The sequence below is a fragment of the Podarcis pityusensis genome (genome assembly GCF_964106645.2).
Source record: "Podarcis pityusensis genome assembly, chromosome: 1".
Taxonomy (NCBI): Eukaryota; Metazoa; Chordata; class Lepidosauria; order Squamata; family Lacertidae; genus Podarcis; species Podarcis pityusensis.
Genome location: NC_138028.1, coordinates 45,258,304 through 45,276,802, shown reverse-complemented (window position 1 = coordinate 45,276,802; position 18,499 = coordinate 45,258,304). Strand labels below are relative to the sequence as shown.

General features: G+C 44.4%; 1 protein-coding gene and 1 long non-coding RNA gene across 2 annotated transcripts in view; one reads left to right on the top strand and one right to left on the bottom strand.

The window, feature by feature from the left end:
• Positions 1 to 18,499, bottom strand: part of STARD9 (StAR related lipid transfer domain containing 9) — a 146,666-nt gene that overhangs the window by 81,194 nt on the left and 46,973 nt on the right. Inside the window, exons 5-12 of the mRNA XM_081008572.1 lie at positions 17,037 to 17,069; positions 16,870 to 16,931; positions 15,920 to 16,032; positions 12,528 to 12,597; positions 12,015 to 12,087; positions 11,589 to 11,656; positions 9,592 to 9,689; positions 8,030 to 8,230 (exon numbers count right to left, since the gene is read on the bottom strand). Coding sequence (XP_080864698.1) covers positions 8,030 to 8,230; positions 9,592 to 9,689; positions 11,589 to 11,656; positions 12,015 to 12,087; positions 12,528 to 12,597; positions 15,920 to 16,032; positions 16,870 to 16,931; positions 17,037 to 17,069 — 718 coding nt within the window. The remainder of the gene's footprint in view (positions 1 to 8,029; positions 8,231 to 9,591; positions 9,690 to 11,588; positions 11,657 to 12,014; positions 12,088 to 12,527; positions 12,598 to 15,919; positions 16,033 to 16,869; positions 16,932 to 17,036; positions 17,070 to 18,499) is intronic.
• Positions 15,906 to 18,339, top strand: LOC308473887. Its single transcript, XR_013984355.1, has 2 exons — positions 15,906 to 16,045; positions 17,732 to 18,339. It is a non-coding gene; the product is annotated as an uncharacterized lncRNA (long non-coding RNA).

Genomic DNA, 18,499 nt, shown 5'->3' with positions numbered 1-18,499 from the left:
AAAGCCACTAGTAACATCTGCCTGAGAGCCTGGAAGATGCCCCCAGTCGGAGCAAGGACTACTGGGCTGGAGGAACAAATTGACTGACATGGTATAAAGCAGTTTCCTGTATTCTTAGTAACCCAACTCAGGCAAAAGTGATATTGCTAAAAATATATATTTATATACAGATCTAATGACTGGCCAATTTAGACTCCATTTAATTAAACATTTGTACAAACCAGCTCAAAGCTCATCAGCATAGCCTTCAATCTATCAATTTCTTCTCGCAATTCTCTAATCAGCTTCACATTTGCATCCTGAAATATAGCAAATATTAGAGAACAAACAAGCTTTTCAAAAAATAATAATACAGAAGTCACAGGACAGTATGGAAGCAACTGATTCCATATGGCTTGTTCTAAAAGAAATATGCTGGATGCTTGAGGGCGTTGCTACGCCATATTTATTTATTTATTTGATTAATTTATTTTAGTGGGGGAGAGAAATCATGGATCTCATGCTGAGTTCATAATTCACCTACTGCACAGCATATCTATACTGAATCTCCCCCTTATCTCTCTGTTAAAATTCAAACCGTGATTATACTTGGTGTGAACATGTGTAGTAGGTACACATATGATGAAATCACACCTTAAGTATTAATTAACAGTACCACATTGAAATAATAACATTTTTATATGCACATAAACAGTAAGGCAAAAATGCTGTGGCCCTTCACAGATTATTTATTGGACTTTCACTTGTACTTTTGTAAGAGATATACTCCTTTACCCATTACATGGAGAAGAACATTGATTAATAAATGATAAAATAACAACATGGTAGCTCACCTCATTTACCCGGGGTTTGTTAATAATGTTTTTGGCATTTGAGGCATACCGCAATGTACTCATGGTCTCATTGTAACAAGAGTTTGCAGGTGAGATAGCTACAGATAAAAAAAGGAAATACTGTGTAAATAAAATTTTGATTGCAAAAGCACACCACAGTTTTTATCCCTCCATGCAAAAAACACAAGACTATATAAACCCTATGTCAGGGAACTGCCATCGGAAGGAAGGGAAGTGAAAGGGCTCACACAGGTTGGGAGAGACTCAGCAGCTGAAGAGGGAACCAGTAGGGGGAGAGGAGCTGGGCTGAGGGAAAGGGAGCTGGAGGGATGGCTCAGAGACACTTCCAGCGAAAACAGTGGGGAGGTTTCAGGACCTCCTGTAGGGACACCCACTCCTCGCCGGAAACTGTCACGCAGAGAGTCCAGAAGACGTGTTTCCGTTAAGGAGCTTTTATGTTGGAAGCGATTCCGAAAGCAACCACTGTCGGAATCTGCCAGCGACTGACGGAGCCATGTTTAAGGGGCTCCGTTACAGACAGAGGTTTGCAAACTTGACCAAACTCTGAGGGACTAGGATTTTACACACAAGCAGCTCATCGTCCCATCACAGCATTCCGACAGTCTTCGTGAGCAGCTTGTGCAGGAGAAGGCATCATGAGCAACCCAGCCGGAACCGGAGAAGCAGGAGCTGGAGCGGGTCCAAGCCTGGAAGAAAGGTACCGGGTGTTGGAGGTCCAGCTAGCGCTGCAGACGGCGAGGCTTGAGGAGAGGAGGGCTCAGGATGCAGACAAAAAGGGGAAAGACACCCAGCTCGTCAGAAAGGTACCAGGATTGGTGCAGAAGTTTGGGGGGGAGCCCAAAGACTATCATGGCTTTCGGACAGAGATGCAATATGCCCTCAATCTGCAGTTTGATGAATTCCCTGACGAGGAATCAAGAGTGGCTTTCGTGATTGGGCATCTTGAAAAGGGGGCGAGAGACTGGGTTAGACCCCTGATGGCAGCGAATAGTGACGTCCTAAAGGACACGATGAAGTTCTTTCGCGCCATGGATCTGATGTTTTCCAGCGATATTGAACAGGGAGTGGTCCGCAGACAGTTAATGGCTTGCAAACAGGGGAGCCGATCTGTCCGTGAGTACTGGACTGAATTCACCATGTTGATCCATAAATTGGGGTGGGATCTATCGGCGGAACCCATTCAAATGCTTTTTGAAGAAGGGCTTTCTTCGGCTGTGAAAGACGAACTTTCCCGGGCGCCCAGGGCGGAGTCTATGGACCAGCTGACCAAATCAGCGCTGACCATAGGAGCGCGCCAGGAGGCGAGAGCATTGGAGAGGCGGGAAGGGAAGGGGGAACGTTGGAAGGAGTTCCGCATTCCAGACATTCCAGAGCCAACTTTCCCGCCGGCAGAGCCGATGGAAATCGGAACAGCGCGCGCGCGCGCAGTTTCAAAGCCCAGTGAGGGGGGAAAGAAGGAGGGAAAAGGCGCCCGGAAATGCTATCTCTGCCAACAGCCAGGTCACTTTGCCAGAGTCTGCCCCCAGAGGAAGGAATGGCAAGGGATGGTAGGAGCTGTGGAGGGAAGAGAGGAAGAAATACCGAAGCAAGTAAAAGCCAACGCCTGGCTGCCACCGTCGGGGCACAGCAGTCAGGCCAAAGAGCAGTGAAAGTGCCCACGCCAGAACCTCCTAAACCCGCCCTAGTGATAGAAGTGGCGCTAGAGCTGCCAAACGGACACCCTCTAAAGATAAAGGCGCTGTTGGACTCAGGCAGCTCCTGCAATTTCATGAGCAAAGAGTTTGCAGCTGAACACCAGATACAGACGATCCCTTTAAGCAACCCCCTGCAGGTGACCACGATCGATGGCAGGGAGCTGTTGGGAGGAGAAGTCAGCTTGCAGACCGTCCCAATGATAATGAAGGTGGCAAGGCACACCGAACTGATAGCGTTTAATGTGGCCACCTTGGGAGGAGCTCCCATTATATTGGGGATGAGCTGGCTAGCGTTACATGATCCGCTGGTGGGCTGGCATCAGAGAGTGGTTTCTTTTGGTTCAGCACATTGCTTAGAACACTGCAAAGAGGGAAAGGGTTTGGCAGGGGCGCAAGCCACCCTAGCAGGGACTGAAGTAACGGAGAACGTGAAGGTACCACGACAATACGCAGATCTCCGCGACGTCTTCAGCGAAAGGGAAGCTGACCAATTACCCCCGCATAGACCCTTTGACTGTCAAATCAATTTACTCCCTGGGGCACAGCTCCCTGTAGGCAAGCTGTACGCCATGTCAGACAGAGAGATGCAGGAGCTAAGAGAGTTCATTGACAAGAACCTGAAGAGAGGGTTCATCAGAGAGTCCAGGGCGGTGGGGGGCAGCCCAGTGTTTTTTGTGGATAAAAAAAACACGAACAAGCCGAGGCTTGTGTGTGACTTCAGGGCCTTAAATGCAGTGTCAGAACCAGTGGCTTTCCCTATGCCCAGGATTGACGACATTTTGACAAGGGTCAGGAAGGGAAAGATTTTTACTAAACTGGACCTAAGGGGGGCGTACAACCTGATACGAATAAGGAAGGGGGATGAATGGAAAACCACCATGTTCACCCCTTTGGGGGCATTTGAATATTTAGTTATGCCCTTCGGCCTACAAGGAGGCTCCGCGTGCTTTCAATCGTTTATGAACCACGTCCTGGGGCCTTTGCTTTACAAGAATTGTGTGGCCTTCTTAGACGACGTGTTGGTGTATTCTGAGAATGAGGAGCAGCATGTGAGAGACGTCAGAGAAGTGTTGAGCAGGCTGCAAGCCAACCAGCTGTGGGTGAAACTGGAGAAGTGTCAGTTTCATACCAAGGAGGTGGAATTCCTGGGGTATCGCCTGTCAGACAAGGGATTGGCCATGGATCCCGGCAAGGTCCAGGCGGTGCTGGAATGGAAAACACCCAAAACAAGGAAGGATGTGCAGAGGTTCCTAGGATTTGGGAACTTCTATCGTAAGTTCATCCGAAACTTTGCCCACCTGACGGCGCCCATTACGGACTGTCTCAGCAGTAAGAAGAAGTTCGTTTGGACTGAGGAGGCGGAGCGAGCATTTGAGGAACTAAAAAGGGCCTTCGCCTCGGAACAACAACTCCTGCATGTGGATTTACAAAAACCGATGAGAGTGGAAACTGACGCATCAGACAGAGCGATTGGGGCGGTGCTTCTGCAGCCAGGGAAGGAGGAGTCAGAGTGGAGACCGTGTGCCTTTTTTTCGCGAAAGCTGAACAAATCCGAGAGGAACTACACGGTGTATGACCGAGAACTACTAGCCATTCATGAGGCGTTCCGGAGATGGAGGCACCTGCTAATTGGCGCACAACATAAGGTGCAAGTGTGCACTGACCACAAGAACCTAGAGTATTGGAGGACGGCACGAGTGCTCAACCAACGGCAAGTGAGATGGGCCCAGGAGTTCTCCAAATTTAACTTTGAGATTTGTTACGTGCCAGGCCCAGAGAACATTAGGGCGGACGCTCTCTCACGCAAACCTGAATATTTGGAGGAGGAGGGAGCACCCGAAGAGAGACATGTCATTCCAGAGGACCGCTGGGTGTGTGGGGCGGCATTGGTGGGACAAAGAGAACTGGTAGAGGAAACAGAGAATGATGAATACGCCCAGAATAAGCTCAGAGGTCTTAGGGGTGAGGGAGAGGAACCAGGGGGTTTCGAGGAAAGAAATGGAGCTTTGTATTACAAAGGGGCACTGTATATCCCTGAAGGAGACTTAAGGGGGAGGGTACTCAAGCAGTTGCACGACAGCCCCACGGCGGGGCATTTTGGACAACACAAAACCATGTGGTTGGTCACCAGGGAATTTTGGTGGCCTAAGGTGAGGGAAGATGTACGGGAGTATGTAAGAGGGTGTGAGCAATGCCAGCGAGCCAAAGGGGAGAGGCGGGCACCGGCGGGGCTATTAGAACCCTTACCAACCCCAGAACGACCTTGGGAGGCAGTGTCGATAGATTTTATGACTGATCTGCCGAAGTCCAAGGGGAAAACAGCCATCATGGTGGTGGTAGACCTACTAACAAAGATGTGCCACTTTGTAGCCTGCTCGCATGCAGTCACGGCGGAAGAGACAGCGAAGTTATTTGTAGAACACATTTTTAGGTTGCACGGGGTGCCATTGAGGGTGGTCTCAGACCGAGGAAAACAATTTACTTCCAGGTTCTGGAGGAAGCTCATGAGCTTACTGCAGGTGGAGGTCAACTTTTCGACTGCCCGGCACCCTGAAACCAACGGGCAGGCGGAAAGAGCAAACGGGGTCCTCCAGCAATACCTGAGGTGTTATGTCAATGACAGAGAGAATGACTGGGTAGAAAAGTTGGCGCTGGCGGAATTTGCCTACAACAATGCCGAGAATGTGTCCACAGGGATGAGCCCCTTCTTGGCTAATTATGGGTGTCATCCCAGGGCTTTCCCAGGGGGAGAAGGGGAGAGATGGGGTGTCCCGGGAGCCGAGCATTTTGTAGAAGAAATGGAAGCAATCCATCGTCAGCTCCAACTCAACTTAGAAAGGGCGAAGGAAGAATACAAGAGGCAGGCAGACAAGAACCGAAGGGAAGGTGAAACCATAAGGGTGGGAGATAGGGTGTGGCTGTCAACCCAAGGGTTGCCGTTCAAAGGAGGTTGTAAGAAATTAAGACCCAGGAGATTGGGTCCCTTTGAGGTCATTCAACAGGTCAACCCAGTGGCTTTCAGGCTCCGGTTACCCAACCACATGAAACTGCACCCAGTATTTCACAGGTCGTTACTGTCACCGTATGAGGGGGGACGAGAAGGGATGGCCACTCGGGGACCGGTCATAGAAGAAAGGGAATGCAGCAGCCATGTGGCAGAAATCCTCGACGCCAGATGGAAGGGGGATCAGGTGGAGTATTTGGTAGCGTGGGAAGGAGAACCGGAGTCAGAAAACACTTGGGTAATGGCAGAAGATATCAATGACGAGGTATTGATAGAAACGTTCCATCAAAGGTTCCCAAGGAAACCTCAGCCTGTGGAGAGGTTCCGGAGGGAATACTTTGGGACCACCGATGAGGAGGAGGAGTTGGAAGGATTCTCGGAATCGGAAGGGGAAGGGGAGATGGACTCTGAGGAGGAGGAGTACTTCGAGACCAGGAACCGCAACAGGTGGAGAGAAGTGTTCGGGACATCGGAAGATGAAGGAAGTTCATTCCGGGGTTTTGCCTCCTCACCGCCCGTAGAGGAGGGGGCGAGAGGGGATGAAGGGGGCCCTGGAGGGGAGGTGGATGTCAGGGAACTGCCATCGGAAGGAAGGGAAGTGAAAGGGCTCACACAGGTTGGGAGAGACTCAGCAGCTGAAGAGGGAACCAGTAGGGGGAGAGGAGCTGGGCTGAGGGAAAGGGAGCTGGAGGGATGGCTCAGAGACACTTCCAGCGAAAACAGTGGGGAGGTTTCAGGACCTCCTGTAGGGACACCCACTCCTCGCCGGAAACTGTCACGCAGAGAGTCCAGAAGACGTGTTTCCGTTAAGGAGCTTTTATGTTGGAAGCGATTCCGAAAGCAACCACTGTCGGAATCTGCCAGCGACTGACGGAGCCATGTTTAAGGGGCTCCGTTACAGACAGAGGTTTGCAAACTTGACCAAACTCTGAGGGACTAGGATTTTACACACAAGCAGCTCATCGTCCCATCACACCCTATTTTCAATTTAGCCTGTCTGCATGAAGATGTCCAAGAGGGCTGAAAACAACAATGCAGTGTTTCCGCCTTTGCAGAAATGCCCCTCCAAACCAAACCCTCTTCACACTACCTACAGTCTTGCCCAAGGCCAATCGATAAGTCCTTGACTAAGCTGGAATTTGAAGTCTCATCTTAAGACTTATTCTGCATTGTGACTATAAAGTACTAGTCAGCCTCCCACTGGTTAATGTTAATTTAAGATAAATCACAGCATATAAATCAAGTGTACATTTTTGACAAAGTATGTATTGTTGAAAACATGGGTTATGATGGCGGACCTTCCTCTGGCTCACTCAACCAAGCCTCTTAAATTTCAAGCTCCATAGAAACAGACAGGCACACAAGCAAACAGATGACGAGCCTGCAAGCACAGGTGCATGGTTTAAAAGGGCTTAGCAGAAGCTGCCCCTATTCTCAGGAAGGTCAGACACATGGTGACACATGCTTTAATTATGCTCACATTAGATTACTTCAATGCACTGCACATGGGCTGCCTTTGAGCAGCCTCCAGAACCTTTAGCTGATCCAGAAGGTGGCAACTAAGGGTCTTCATGGGTGCCTGACTTTGAAAATGCATGCCACTGATTTTACAATAGCTTCACTGGGGAAAAATTAATGTGCACTGGATTTCTAAATGGCCATCCCCTCTCATACAAGCCTGCCTGCCCTTGAAGATTGGCAGGAGCCGGCCCTCATTGGTTGCAGGAACATGACCAGCTGGAATGCAGGAGAAAGCCTTCTCTGTGGCAGCACCTAAATTATGAAATTCCTTGTCTCTTCAGTCGTTTCTCTCTTGCCTAGCCAAGGCACCATTATTCTGGCAGGCATTTGGCCTGCTTTGTTGGTGAGCTATTAGCAGAGCAACCACTTGTTTTAGCCTGTTGCTTTTGATTGTATGACTAAGAACAGCCTTGCTCCATCAGACTAAAGGCCTGCCTAGTCTCCCACATCCTGTCTCCCACAGTGGCTAACCAGATGTCTATGGGAATCCACAAGCAAGACATGAGTGCATTAACCATCTCACACTTCTGTTCCTCAGTAACCGGTATGATAGTGCAAAATAACTAGTGGCTATGGATAGATTTATTCTCCATGAATCTGTCTAATCCCATTTTAAAGCTAAGATGTACTAATGTTTTATGAATGGATTTTATAGTTTTGCTTTTTTAAAAAAAAGGTCTTTGCAACTCTGAGCATTATGACTACAATATAGGAGGGTGGCATAAAAATCTGCTGAAATAAGTAAATGGCACACTCAACAGGGCAATCCTTCCGGCTCCTCCCCCCCCCCCCCCAGCAAGCATTTTAATTGATGTTTGATTTTATAGCTTTTGCTGATGTTGATGTTTTGTATTGTATCTTTGTAAATCCCTTGAAAACTACTGTAGTTAAGTGGTACATAAACTGTTTAAATAAATAAAATACACCCTGCGAGGAAAATAGGGTTGTTAACTTACTTGCGATCATAATGGTCTTGGAATTGCCACCCAGACTATCCTTCAGAAGCCAAGTGAGGATGGAGTCACGGTATGGAGTGTAAGCTTGACGCCTCTGGCTGCTGATACTGGCTCCAGAGTTATTGTCTGTGTGACTGCTATCCACTTCACTGGCTATGCTGTTTATACTCTGGCAGCTGCTGAACATCTGAGAATTTTGTGCTGAGAACAGGGGAAACAGTCGTAAGCCTCTGAGGTGTGCCATTTAAATCTCTGGTGGGGATCCTATGGCCCTCCAGATGTGCTTGGACTACAACTCCCATCAGTGATGGCCAACGGTCAGGGATGATGGGAGCTGGAATCTATCAACATCTGAAGGGTCAACAGGTTTCCCATGCCTATGATAAATATACAGTCATCACTCAATTGTTGTGGAAGAACCACATATATTTACTTAGTGTAGCACTTGTGTCAAAACTAAAATCATAATGGTTTGTTGCTGGGTTAATATTATTCCACAACAGATAGTACCACCATTGCAAATTGATTGCTGGGTCAAATGTGAGTTGTATACCTAATGAATGATAGTAAATGTCACAATTCCTCCACTCGGGGCTCATCCAGACTTCTGTTTGTGCTGCAATTTGTAGGCACAGGTCCAAGCCGGTTCCCACCTCCCTGGGAATACCTGCTATTTACCACTGAATTGGAACTAATGGCAATCTGCAGAAAACTCAACTGATGTTTGTTCTGATTCAGTGGTAAACAGGTTTCTCCAGCGAGACAAAACACACACACACACACACAAACACACACACCACTCGAACCCGTGTCTGGAAAGCACAAAGCTGTGCCTACAAATCATGGCACAAATGGAAGCTTCGATGAGCCCTCACTGTATCTTCCTCCAAGCTTTTTTTATTTAAAGATGCTAGATACATGTTCCCTTTTTGTACAGTTCCCATGCAAACATACTAACCCAGCACTATTTTTTTTTAATGACACGAGGCACCTTCCAGTTAGCCATTGCTATTCGGAGTCAGAAGGTAGTTTACTTGCAACTTCATTCAGCATCTTTCTGCTCTTGCTTCCCTGCGCCAGAGCACACTGTCCTACAGAGGTTTTTCTTTTTGAAAATGCTGGAAGCAGACTGTATGTTTCCCCACATAAACAGGAACAAAATCACACAACTGCATTGTTAAAAGAGTTTGTTCTTGGGTATAGCTTGTGGTGAGTGAGAAGAGAGCTTAAACAAGAGCATAGGTGCGGACGACACAGTAAACCTTGGCTTAGCCAAGAGTAGCAAGAGTAGCAAGTCTGTATGCTGCCGGTAAATCAGTTTGGCTTACTGTGACATTCAAATGAGGCCAATGTTTAATTTATTGTCCTACGTTGAAGTCGTTTCCCTTGGGAGTAACTGCAATAGTTTACAAACACTTAATTGATTTACCATGCCAAATGAGAATATAATGCATCATCATTATTGTTTGCCTGGTAAATTTTAAAGTAAGATTCAGTAAGGCGTTTTGTATGGCAGCATTATGTCTAGCTATTGCTCCAATGAAAGATAACATTATTTATACCTAATGTGGAGATGACAATGCCAAGAGTAACCAATGATTTGTTAATATTGGCACCTTCTGTAATCCGATCTTTGCAGTAACTTGGATCAGCTCTTTCACTAAAACAACATGGAAAGAAGGAGATAAGTAACACTGTTCTATGGAATACAACAGTATAGCATTTTGAACACAGTGAGTGGAATTCATTGTACAGTACTATTACGAACGCTTCCTCTGTATAAGCATAACAGCTTGATAGTCAGAAAAACTCTCCTCACATGTTTGGAGGGCTCTCCTGACCTCCCGGAGCTAATTTCAGGGGCACCGAGGGAACACTGGAGGAAGCAGCAGGGGAAGCCTCATTGTGGGCTTCCACTGACAGTGTTTGCTGGTGTGTATGTTTACTTATTGCTAACAGGAGTGCTCTTGTTCTCTGTCTGGAACAGAGATCTTGCAGTGTTGTTGGGTCTCACCGGCAGGCAATGAGGTTTCAAGGGGGAAAGGCTGAGTCTCAAGACTAGTTGCCATCCCTAAACCTGAGCATTTGATTGCTATACAGATGGGGAGGAAGAGACCAGCAAAGGAAACAAGTGTTGTTTTCTTTGTTTCCTTCTGAAAGCTCCCCATATATAACCTGAAGAGAGTTTTTGTTTGTTTGTTTGTCTGTTTCATGGCATGCATCCAATCTATACTAAACATAGTAAAAGCTTTTAGGCCAATTCTAGCCCTCTCCCCCATTTCCCCTCTTTTAAAAACAGATTCTCTCAACGTTCTATATAGTCATTGTTTTTAGGTCCTTGTCAAGCTATTTTGTGTTTTAAAATCCTTCCTTAATTTTACAATCTTATATTCTTTTGCATACCCGAGGAGTTCCCCAACTATGAAGAAACTGCTACTTTGTGGTGTTCCCATTTTCTTCCACAATGATTGTCATTCGACCATCCAAGTTCACTATTACAGTAAATGATAATATCTCTGAACGATCCCTCTCTGCCCCTTTTGTTTTCATTTATCCTCAACAGATTACTTTGCATTTGCTTCTCCAATTTGATTCAAAACAATGCAAATATACTTGCTTCCAAAGGACCTAGATATGCTCAATAGGAGGTAAAAACATTCCAAAGCTTTTTAACATGTATTGCTAACCTAAATTGCACTAAACAACCAGAAATGTACACATACATCTTTGCTTAATCTTTTCTGGTGCTTGATACTATCAAATCTATATCTTCTTCCTACTTTGCCTCCTCTGTCCCCAGGATTTAGCTTAATTTCTATACTTTCACTGTACAATTTAAAATATTATTAGAATTGAGTGCATCAAAAGTAAAAATTGTAATGTGGCATCTGTTTATGACTGTGGTTTTCAGCTTTCAAACTGTGTTTGGGAAATTCTGGAGTACCCCAAAATTACAAGTTACTAATCAGTAATGGCAGACGCAGGTGGTGCTGTGGTCTAAACCACAGAGCCTAGGGCTTGCCGATCAGAAGGTCGGCGGTTCAAATCCCCGCGACGGGGTGAGCTCCCATTGCTCGGTCCCTGCTCCTGCCAACCTAGCAGTTCGAAAGCACGTCAAAGTGCAAGTAGATAAATAGGTACCGCTCCGGCAGGAAGGCAAATGGCATTTCTGTGTGCTGCTCTGGTTTGCCAGAAGCAGCTTAGTCATGCTGGCCACATGACCCGGAAGCTGTCTGCAAACAAATGCCCGCTCCCTCGGCCTATAGAGTGAGATGAGCGCTGCAACCCCAGAGTCATCCGCAACTGGACCTAACGGTCAGGGGTACCTTTACCTTTAATGGCAGACAAGCTTCCTTGAAACACAGTTTTCCCTTCTAATGACAATGTGGGATTATGTTAAGGTGATTACATTGAAGCTAGGTGTGAATGTGCCCCAGAGTCCTCTGCAATACACAGGAGCCCCATGACAAGCAAGTTGATATCAAAATTGTTCCCTAAAAAGCAGAAAATTTAAAAACAACTGGCTTACAAAATGCTACATTGAAAAGCAAAATATTACCTGCCTGCAAGGTCCACTAAGTTGATCTTGCTTGCAATTTCAGAGGGCAGATTGTTCTCTAATATAGCCTGAAAGGAAACAAATTCAAATTTGTGTGGATTTTACCACACAAGAACACCACAAAAGGTAAGCATATATATCATGACCTTCACAAAACAGAATTGTACATAGGGTTTCAATAGTCTGGATCCTAATGTGTGCTTGTCTAAGGACTAAGATGGTCAAAAGATCCTCATCACATACATAGTTTTAAAGATTGGACTCCATGTGGTCCAACTGAAATTAACTAACTACAAAAAGAAAGAAAATAAATAGACTTATAAGCATTACAGTCATTCTGATAAAATGGATTGATCGTTCAAATCAAAGCCAATAACTTTTATCTTTATGGGTTTCAAAAATTATCCAATGGAAAATGGGACTAACCTGAGTATACTGGATGGTGAAGATAGCATGGGATCTGCTGCTCGCATCATGAATGTGTGTGGCTGCTGTAATTCTACATAGAAGAAAAAGCAGAAAAGTTTAAAAGTAATTGTCTCTAAGTCGGTATAGAAAACAGATGATAGCCAATATTAAGAAGCAGAAGAATCAAGTTAACATCATAGTTCCAAGATTTGGATTGGGAACACTATCCATATCTGTTGTCAGGTATGTTTTTCAATCAGCGGTACGGAACCTGTGGCAAACCAGATGTTTGTGCACTAAAATCCCATCTGGTAATGCTAGCTGGTGCTGATGGGAGTTTGGGTCATCATCTGGAGGGCCACAGGTACCCCACCTGTGCTCTAAAGTTCTACCCAAGAAACCAGAAGTGAAAGGACTTTCCCTTAGAGTATTAATCTGTTAATTATGATTGGAAGTAAAAAGGAGTAACTGGAATAAAAATCAATATAAATAAGGAGGCAACATATTTTGGAGTTTTAAAAAGCAAAATACCTGTTTGCTATTCCTTCTTCCAGAAGTCCAACTACTTGTTTGTAGTCTGTAACCACATGTTGAGACAGACCTAACAGAGATTTTAAACACAATAGGACCTATCATTAATGAAACGTGCTTTCTATTTTTAGACCTAATGTAGTCAGGTGCATTCAGATAACCCCATGCAAGAGCATTTCTGCATGTGTACTGCTGAGAAGAAAGAGGGTAGTAGCAAATCTTATTCCAGAGTGTCTCTGCAAGAAACAAGACATGTGTTTTTATGTCACTTACAATCGTTGGGATCCTGAACTGTGGTTGATTGTGCAGGGGAGGGGGGGAATCAAAACAAGTGATTTGACAATAATGTAATGTGAACAACCTTTCTAAAACTAGGTTATCACTTCTGTGTTGAGTACAGATAAATAAAGCAAAACAAATTAGTACAAGAAAAAAAGTGAAAACAACTTTTAACTATAAAATACCATTCTGTAAGCCTGCAAGAAAGGAAACAACAAGACAGAGATGCTGCACTGCAGAATTCAGAATTAGTCTCTGCAGTCCCACTAGAGAGCAGCATACTGCAGCAATGCAACTTCAGTACTAATAATATAAAAGGCCCATCATAGGAATGATGAGCTGCTGCATTGGTAGTGACACACTGCTCTGTATTTACAGCTGCATGCAAGCACGTTGCTACTAAATTATGTTGCAACAAAAATAAAGAATGCAAAAATACAAGCCTTTTGCAGTTCTATAATACCCTTCCGCTACAGCATCTCAAATAGGATTCAGACAGCACAACTGCTGGAAGATCTCTCACAGCTACTGCAGCAGTTTGCACATTTTACTCCGGAAAGTCATATAAAATTAAGGTATGTCAATGGTGGTAAAGATGGAATAGCAGGAAAAGCACAATGTGGTTGCTTTAGAAAAGAGTGACCATTTTTAAATATCACAAAGATCTGGAAGTCTTTCTAGACTAAAAATTGGTCCTGCGTTGCATCATTTCCTGATGTTAAAAGATGCTGGTTCCTTAACAGCTGAACCATCTGGAAGAGAGAATTTTGAAACCATTCCAATAGGTAGCATTAAAAGGCTTTCAGAGTTTTAAAAGGCTAAGATCTAGAAATTATTTACTGTAAATAATGATAGCATGGAAACTACCAAAAACATCTGGTACAGTTTCTTCCTTTTTAAAAACTGAGATTTGCAACTGGAAAATGTGCTGCTTGTAAACAGTGAGGCAAAATGCAGCTGACACAAAGACGGGTCTTCATACACAAGGTTACTAGGAATGCAAGAAGCATAGGACCAAAACTTGCATATTTTAATTGTACCTAAGGACAGAACTAAACATTACTGAGGATGTGAGACCGCTGCTCAAAGTCTTCTCTCTCCCCCCCCCCATTGTTTTTCCCACCCCCCAAACATGTATTAAAACAAAACGTGTGACAGATGCATCTTGCTGCAAGTTTCCTTACTAGTAGCAGCCAATGGAGTGGAGCAGAGCAGAGGAATTAGCAATGAAATGATGTCATATTCCACATTTTATTTTACTAGAAGGACATATGATAACAAAAAATGCTGCTTTCCATAACAGCCAAAAGCCTGCAATTATGACTATTTCTAATTAAACTTAACTTCATAACAGAAACCAACATGTACACACACACTTCACAACTCTCCTGCAAACTGCTGGCTTTTCGGGTTGCTTTTGCTATCTATAAACTCTTTACTGCCTGGACTTTTAAAAAGCACAATGCGTGCAAGAATAGAAAAATTAAGTTTTGCCCTTTGTTGCAAAAATTAAAACCGTGCTAATGTTATCCATATAACAAAATTCCATGATGGAAAAACATGGGCTGGTGTAATTCAGCTCATTTTGAATAGCCAGAAGCCGCTGGCCTGGTGGGGTGGAGCTGCAACATTAGCTTCCTGGCAGGTGTGTAGCTGCTGCTTACCAGGAGTGGGAAAGACAATGGGGGCATGATGCAGGCAAACCAAGAGGAGCAGCAGATTGGCTCCATTGCTGCACTCGCATTTCCAATTCCTGTGATCTGTCTTTAAGGTAGGCTATGCCCGCAATGCAGAATTGGAAATATTTTATAGTTTCCACTTCTATGGAGGAGGCAGCTCCATCCCTTTATGTTTGCAGAACTATCCCTTCGTGGGAATAATTTACAGACAAGGGAGTTTGTTGTTCTGGAACAGGTTCCAACAAGATATCACTAGATCAGGGAGAGTTTGGCTGAACAATTTACAAAGCCATCTTGATTCTAGGGCTACACACATAATCCACCATCCTTGGCAGTAAGTCCCATGAAATGCAATGGAATTTATGTCTGAGTAAACAGGCATAAGACCACACAGTAAATTCCTTAAAACCCATGCGCCTATTTCAAAACTGGGATGCGTGTCTAGGGTCATGCTTCTATGCAAGTCACGTGATCTGCACGGGAGTGCGGCCCTCAAAATATGTGTTTTGAGGGGGACTGTGCTCTCATGCCCCCAAACACACATTTTGGGGTGCTGCACAAGATCTTGGCCCCGCTTTTTTCAGGATGAGATCGCAGCACCCAAAATGGGTGCCATGCTCCCGCTTGAATGTCCCGCTTTTATCGAGACAGTTGAAGAGTGTGCAGTTACTAGGATATAGTGTTCCTTTTTAAAATGTCACCAATTTCTGAAAAGCTTAGCTTGAGAATATATGCAGAAATATATGGACCACAGTTTTCTTTGCCAACTGTTCATCTAAAAGCAGCCTTTCCCAACGTCAGCCACCACTGGGCCATTGGCCATACTGATTGAGCCTGATTGAAATTACAGTCTAAAACATATGAAGGTCCACTTAGGTTGGGAAAGGCTCCTCTAAATAAATAATTTGAATGAAAGAGGGGAGAAGTGAGATATTATCCTACTTTCTAAAAAGCTTTTAAATATGCATATACATGCACCAAGCTACCATCTGGCTAATAACTCAAACTGAATCACCAGTTTAAAATCAATTCAGTTTATGTGGTCTCACAACAGCATTTTAAGTCTACCACATGACACTGTTCAACAAAGGCAGTATTTCACATATTTCAGGCATCTAGCCAAATCCTTCTGAGCATTTGAACTGCTAATGTTTCATTATTAGCAACAGAAGTGCACCAGAGCTTTGCTGGAACTTATGGGCCTATCAGAAGACACAGACGCTAGGCAACAACCACCGTATATGGAATGTTCAAGCAGGATTCCCAGAATTTGGACAGATGCCATTTCCACTACAGTGTACTTTTTATGCCGTTGCTCTGGCTGCTATTATGATCCACATCTTTCTTCCCATATATATTAATGAAAGCAAAGGAACAACAAAAATGCACAAATTACGCACATAATATCAACTTGCCATGTTAAAAGTCACTGACCTTGAACATATGGACCCATCTCAGGATGTTCACGGACACGAAGAGTATATGGCTTCTTATGGCCTGACTGCCTTAATAAGTCTCGGACTCGCTCGTTATAGATTTCAAGGAAACTGAAAAGTAGAGGTAATGATACAGGAATTCTGGGTCAGCCTGGATGTACTTCTTCACAAGCAGAAGCTATGCATGATGAGGATAGAAGATTGTGCCTTTCTGCCCTGCCCACCAGACACACCTACTCCACCTCTGGGTTGTCCAATCATAACATTTAGCCTAACATTCAGATCTTTCCTCCACTTGCGTTCAAGCCGTCTCCTAGCTTGTTTTCTCGCCCTAAGCTCTGGAATATATCAGGGGGCCAAACAGGCTCCATGAAGTGGGAGAGGACACTCAGGGGCGATTGTGTCAACAGCCCGAGGCATTTGGGTGTTCCAGAGGTCGGCCAGGACTTTGATAGGGGCACCAGTCATATCAGCGGGTAAAACCCCCAAAGCCGTTGGGAATCCCACTGAATCCATCAGCCCCTAAAAGGTTCCCCCCCCCCGCCTCTGCCGAGGGGAAATGGTGCTGACAGCCTAAATCTCAACAGGAAGTGATCTGACCATAACAAGGGACTGATGTCAAATGTCCTCCCACCTTCAAATTACCCTCTTCCTGCCCAGTTGAGAAAACAAGGTCTAGAGTGTGGCCTGCCATGTATGTTGGGCTGGTGACATATTGGGACAGCTCCGTGGTTGTCATGGTGACCATGAAATCCTGAGCCGCCCCAGAGCCAGCTGTCTTGGCATGGATGTTGAAGGGTCCCAGAACCAGCAGTAAATTTAACTACTCCAGCCAAAATTATTGACGATGTTGGGGCTACAGCCTTAGAGGACGAATTAGAATGGTAAACACCTACAGAATCCCATGACAAAGGGAAATAGAGATACCTGACTTCTACTCATACATACCTGACTTCTACTCTGCATGATGCTGACTGTTTTGTATAGTCATCTTCTCTTGAAAACAGACCCTATAGAAATAAAACATTTTCATTTTTTGCTTTCTGGATCAGGGTGGAGGGGTAGAATCAATGAAATTTTAACAATGTAAATATTTGGTTTAATTAAATAAATACCTCACATATACGAGGTGTTAATCCAATGGATGCCTTGAAAAGTGAAAAAAGAGACAAGATTGCTGTTCATTTGTGTTTATAAAGAGTCGCTTGGTATTTAAACAATGGTAAAATTTCCTTGGTACCATGTGACTATAGCATGGAAAGCTAAGAAAAAGAGGGAATCATTATGGGAGCAAAACTGTTTTAGATAACTGGTAGAGTCAGATCATAAAACTGGAGAGTTATTCTGCGACGGAACTGGGGAGTGAAACAAGAACTGCATTGTGCAGAAGTCCACTTGTGCAGTTTCCTCACTGCTGCCCCCCCCCCATGTCTCCATTGAGAGTGCAAAGTGTGTCTGTTCAAAATCAGTGAAGACTGTTTGAACTCACACACTTGTGGCCTCTATACACTACACGCTGCCTCTGTCTAGTTTTTCCTGATTGCCACCACCTAATGCATTCCCCACACAAATAACAAATCCCAGGCTTTTCTTGAAGGCTGCTCAATTCTCAAGAGAAACTATAGTGAAAAGCAAAGGAGGCTGCAATGGGGAGGAGAGGGTGAGAAAGCCCTGCTTTGACAGAAGACTAGTTTGCGTAATTTTGGCTACAAACCAATAAGTTATAATAATTGAAAATCATATATTCCGGACCCCTGTGCAACAACAAACTCTTTTTAATCAAACACTCCTGTTAATTTAAATCATACAGATTCAAAGTACCTAGCAGGATTAAGCAAGATTCACAACACTAGAAGTGGCCTTCCGGATTGGACAACTGCACTCAAAAGAAGTTAGGATGGCAAACGCAATACTGCCTTGAAGGACTGAAATACTTCAGCTATGCTAATATCTATACTGGTGTGCATGTAACTTACGGTACTCATTGTCCGTATTAATGTGAACTTCCTCTATTTTTAGCTTCAAAAATTTAACATTTGATAGTGCCTAATGTTGAACATAGGGTGAAAGAGGGAAAGAATCCCAAGAGTCAGTTTCAAAAACAAACCTTGATTACCACTTGTGGTTTGAAGAGAAACAAGCCTATGTTTAGATGTCACAACAAGCTTGACTTGCTCTCTGGTATTGCAGCAGTGGCAGGAGTGGGAGAGAAGCAGAGCAATAACTTTTCATCAGCATGCATTAGCATATTCTGTGCGCATATCACATCGTCATTTGCTTCTAACTATGGTTTTTAATGTGCTATGTGAACCAGGCCAAAGATGACATCACTTTCATACATCCATCTCATTAAGGTGGAATCCAGACACATATAAAAACACTGTGAAAATGCTTTTTGAATAAACATTTCAAAAAATATATTGAATTTGTCATTAAGCTCACCATCGCAATCTAGCATCACATTTGTATAATGCACTTAAAACATTATATTTGCAACTATATAGCTGAGTCCTAAGTCACTAATGCTTAAAATCCAAAAGATTCTGCTGCATATTGAACTTGAGGCATTAGCACATTT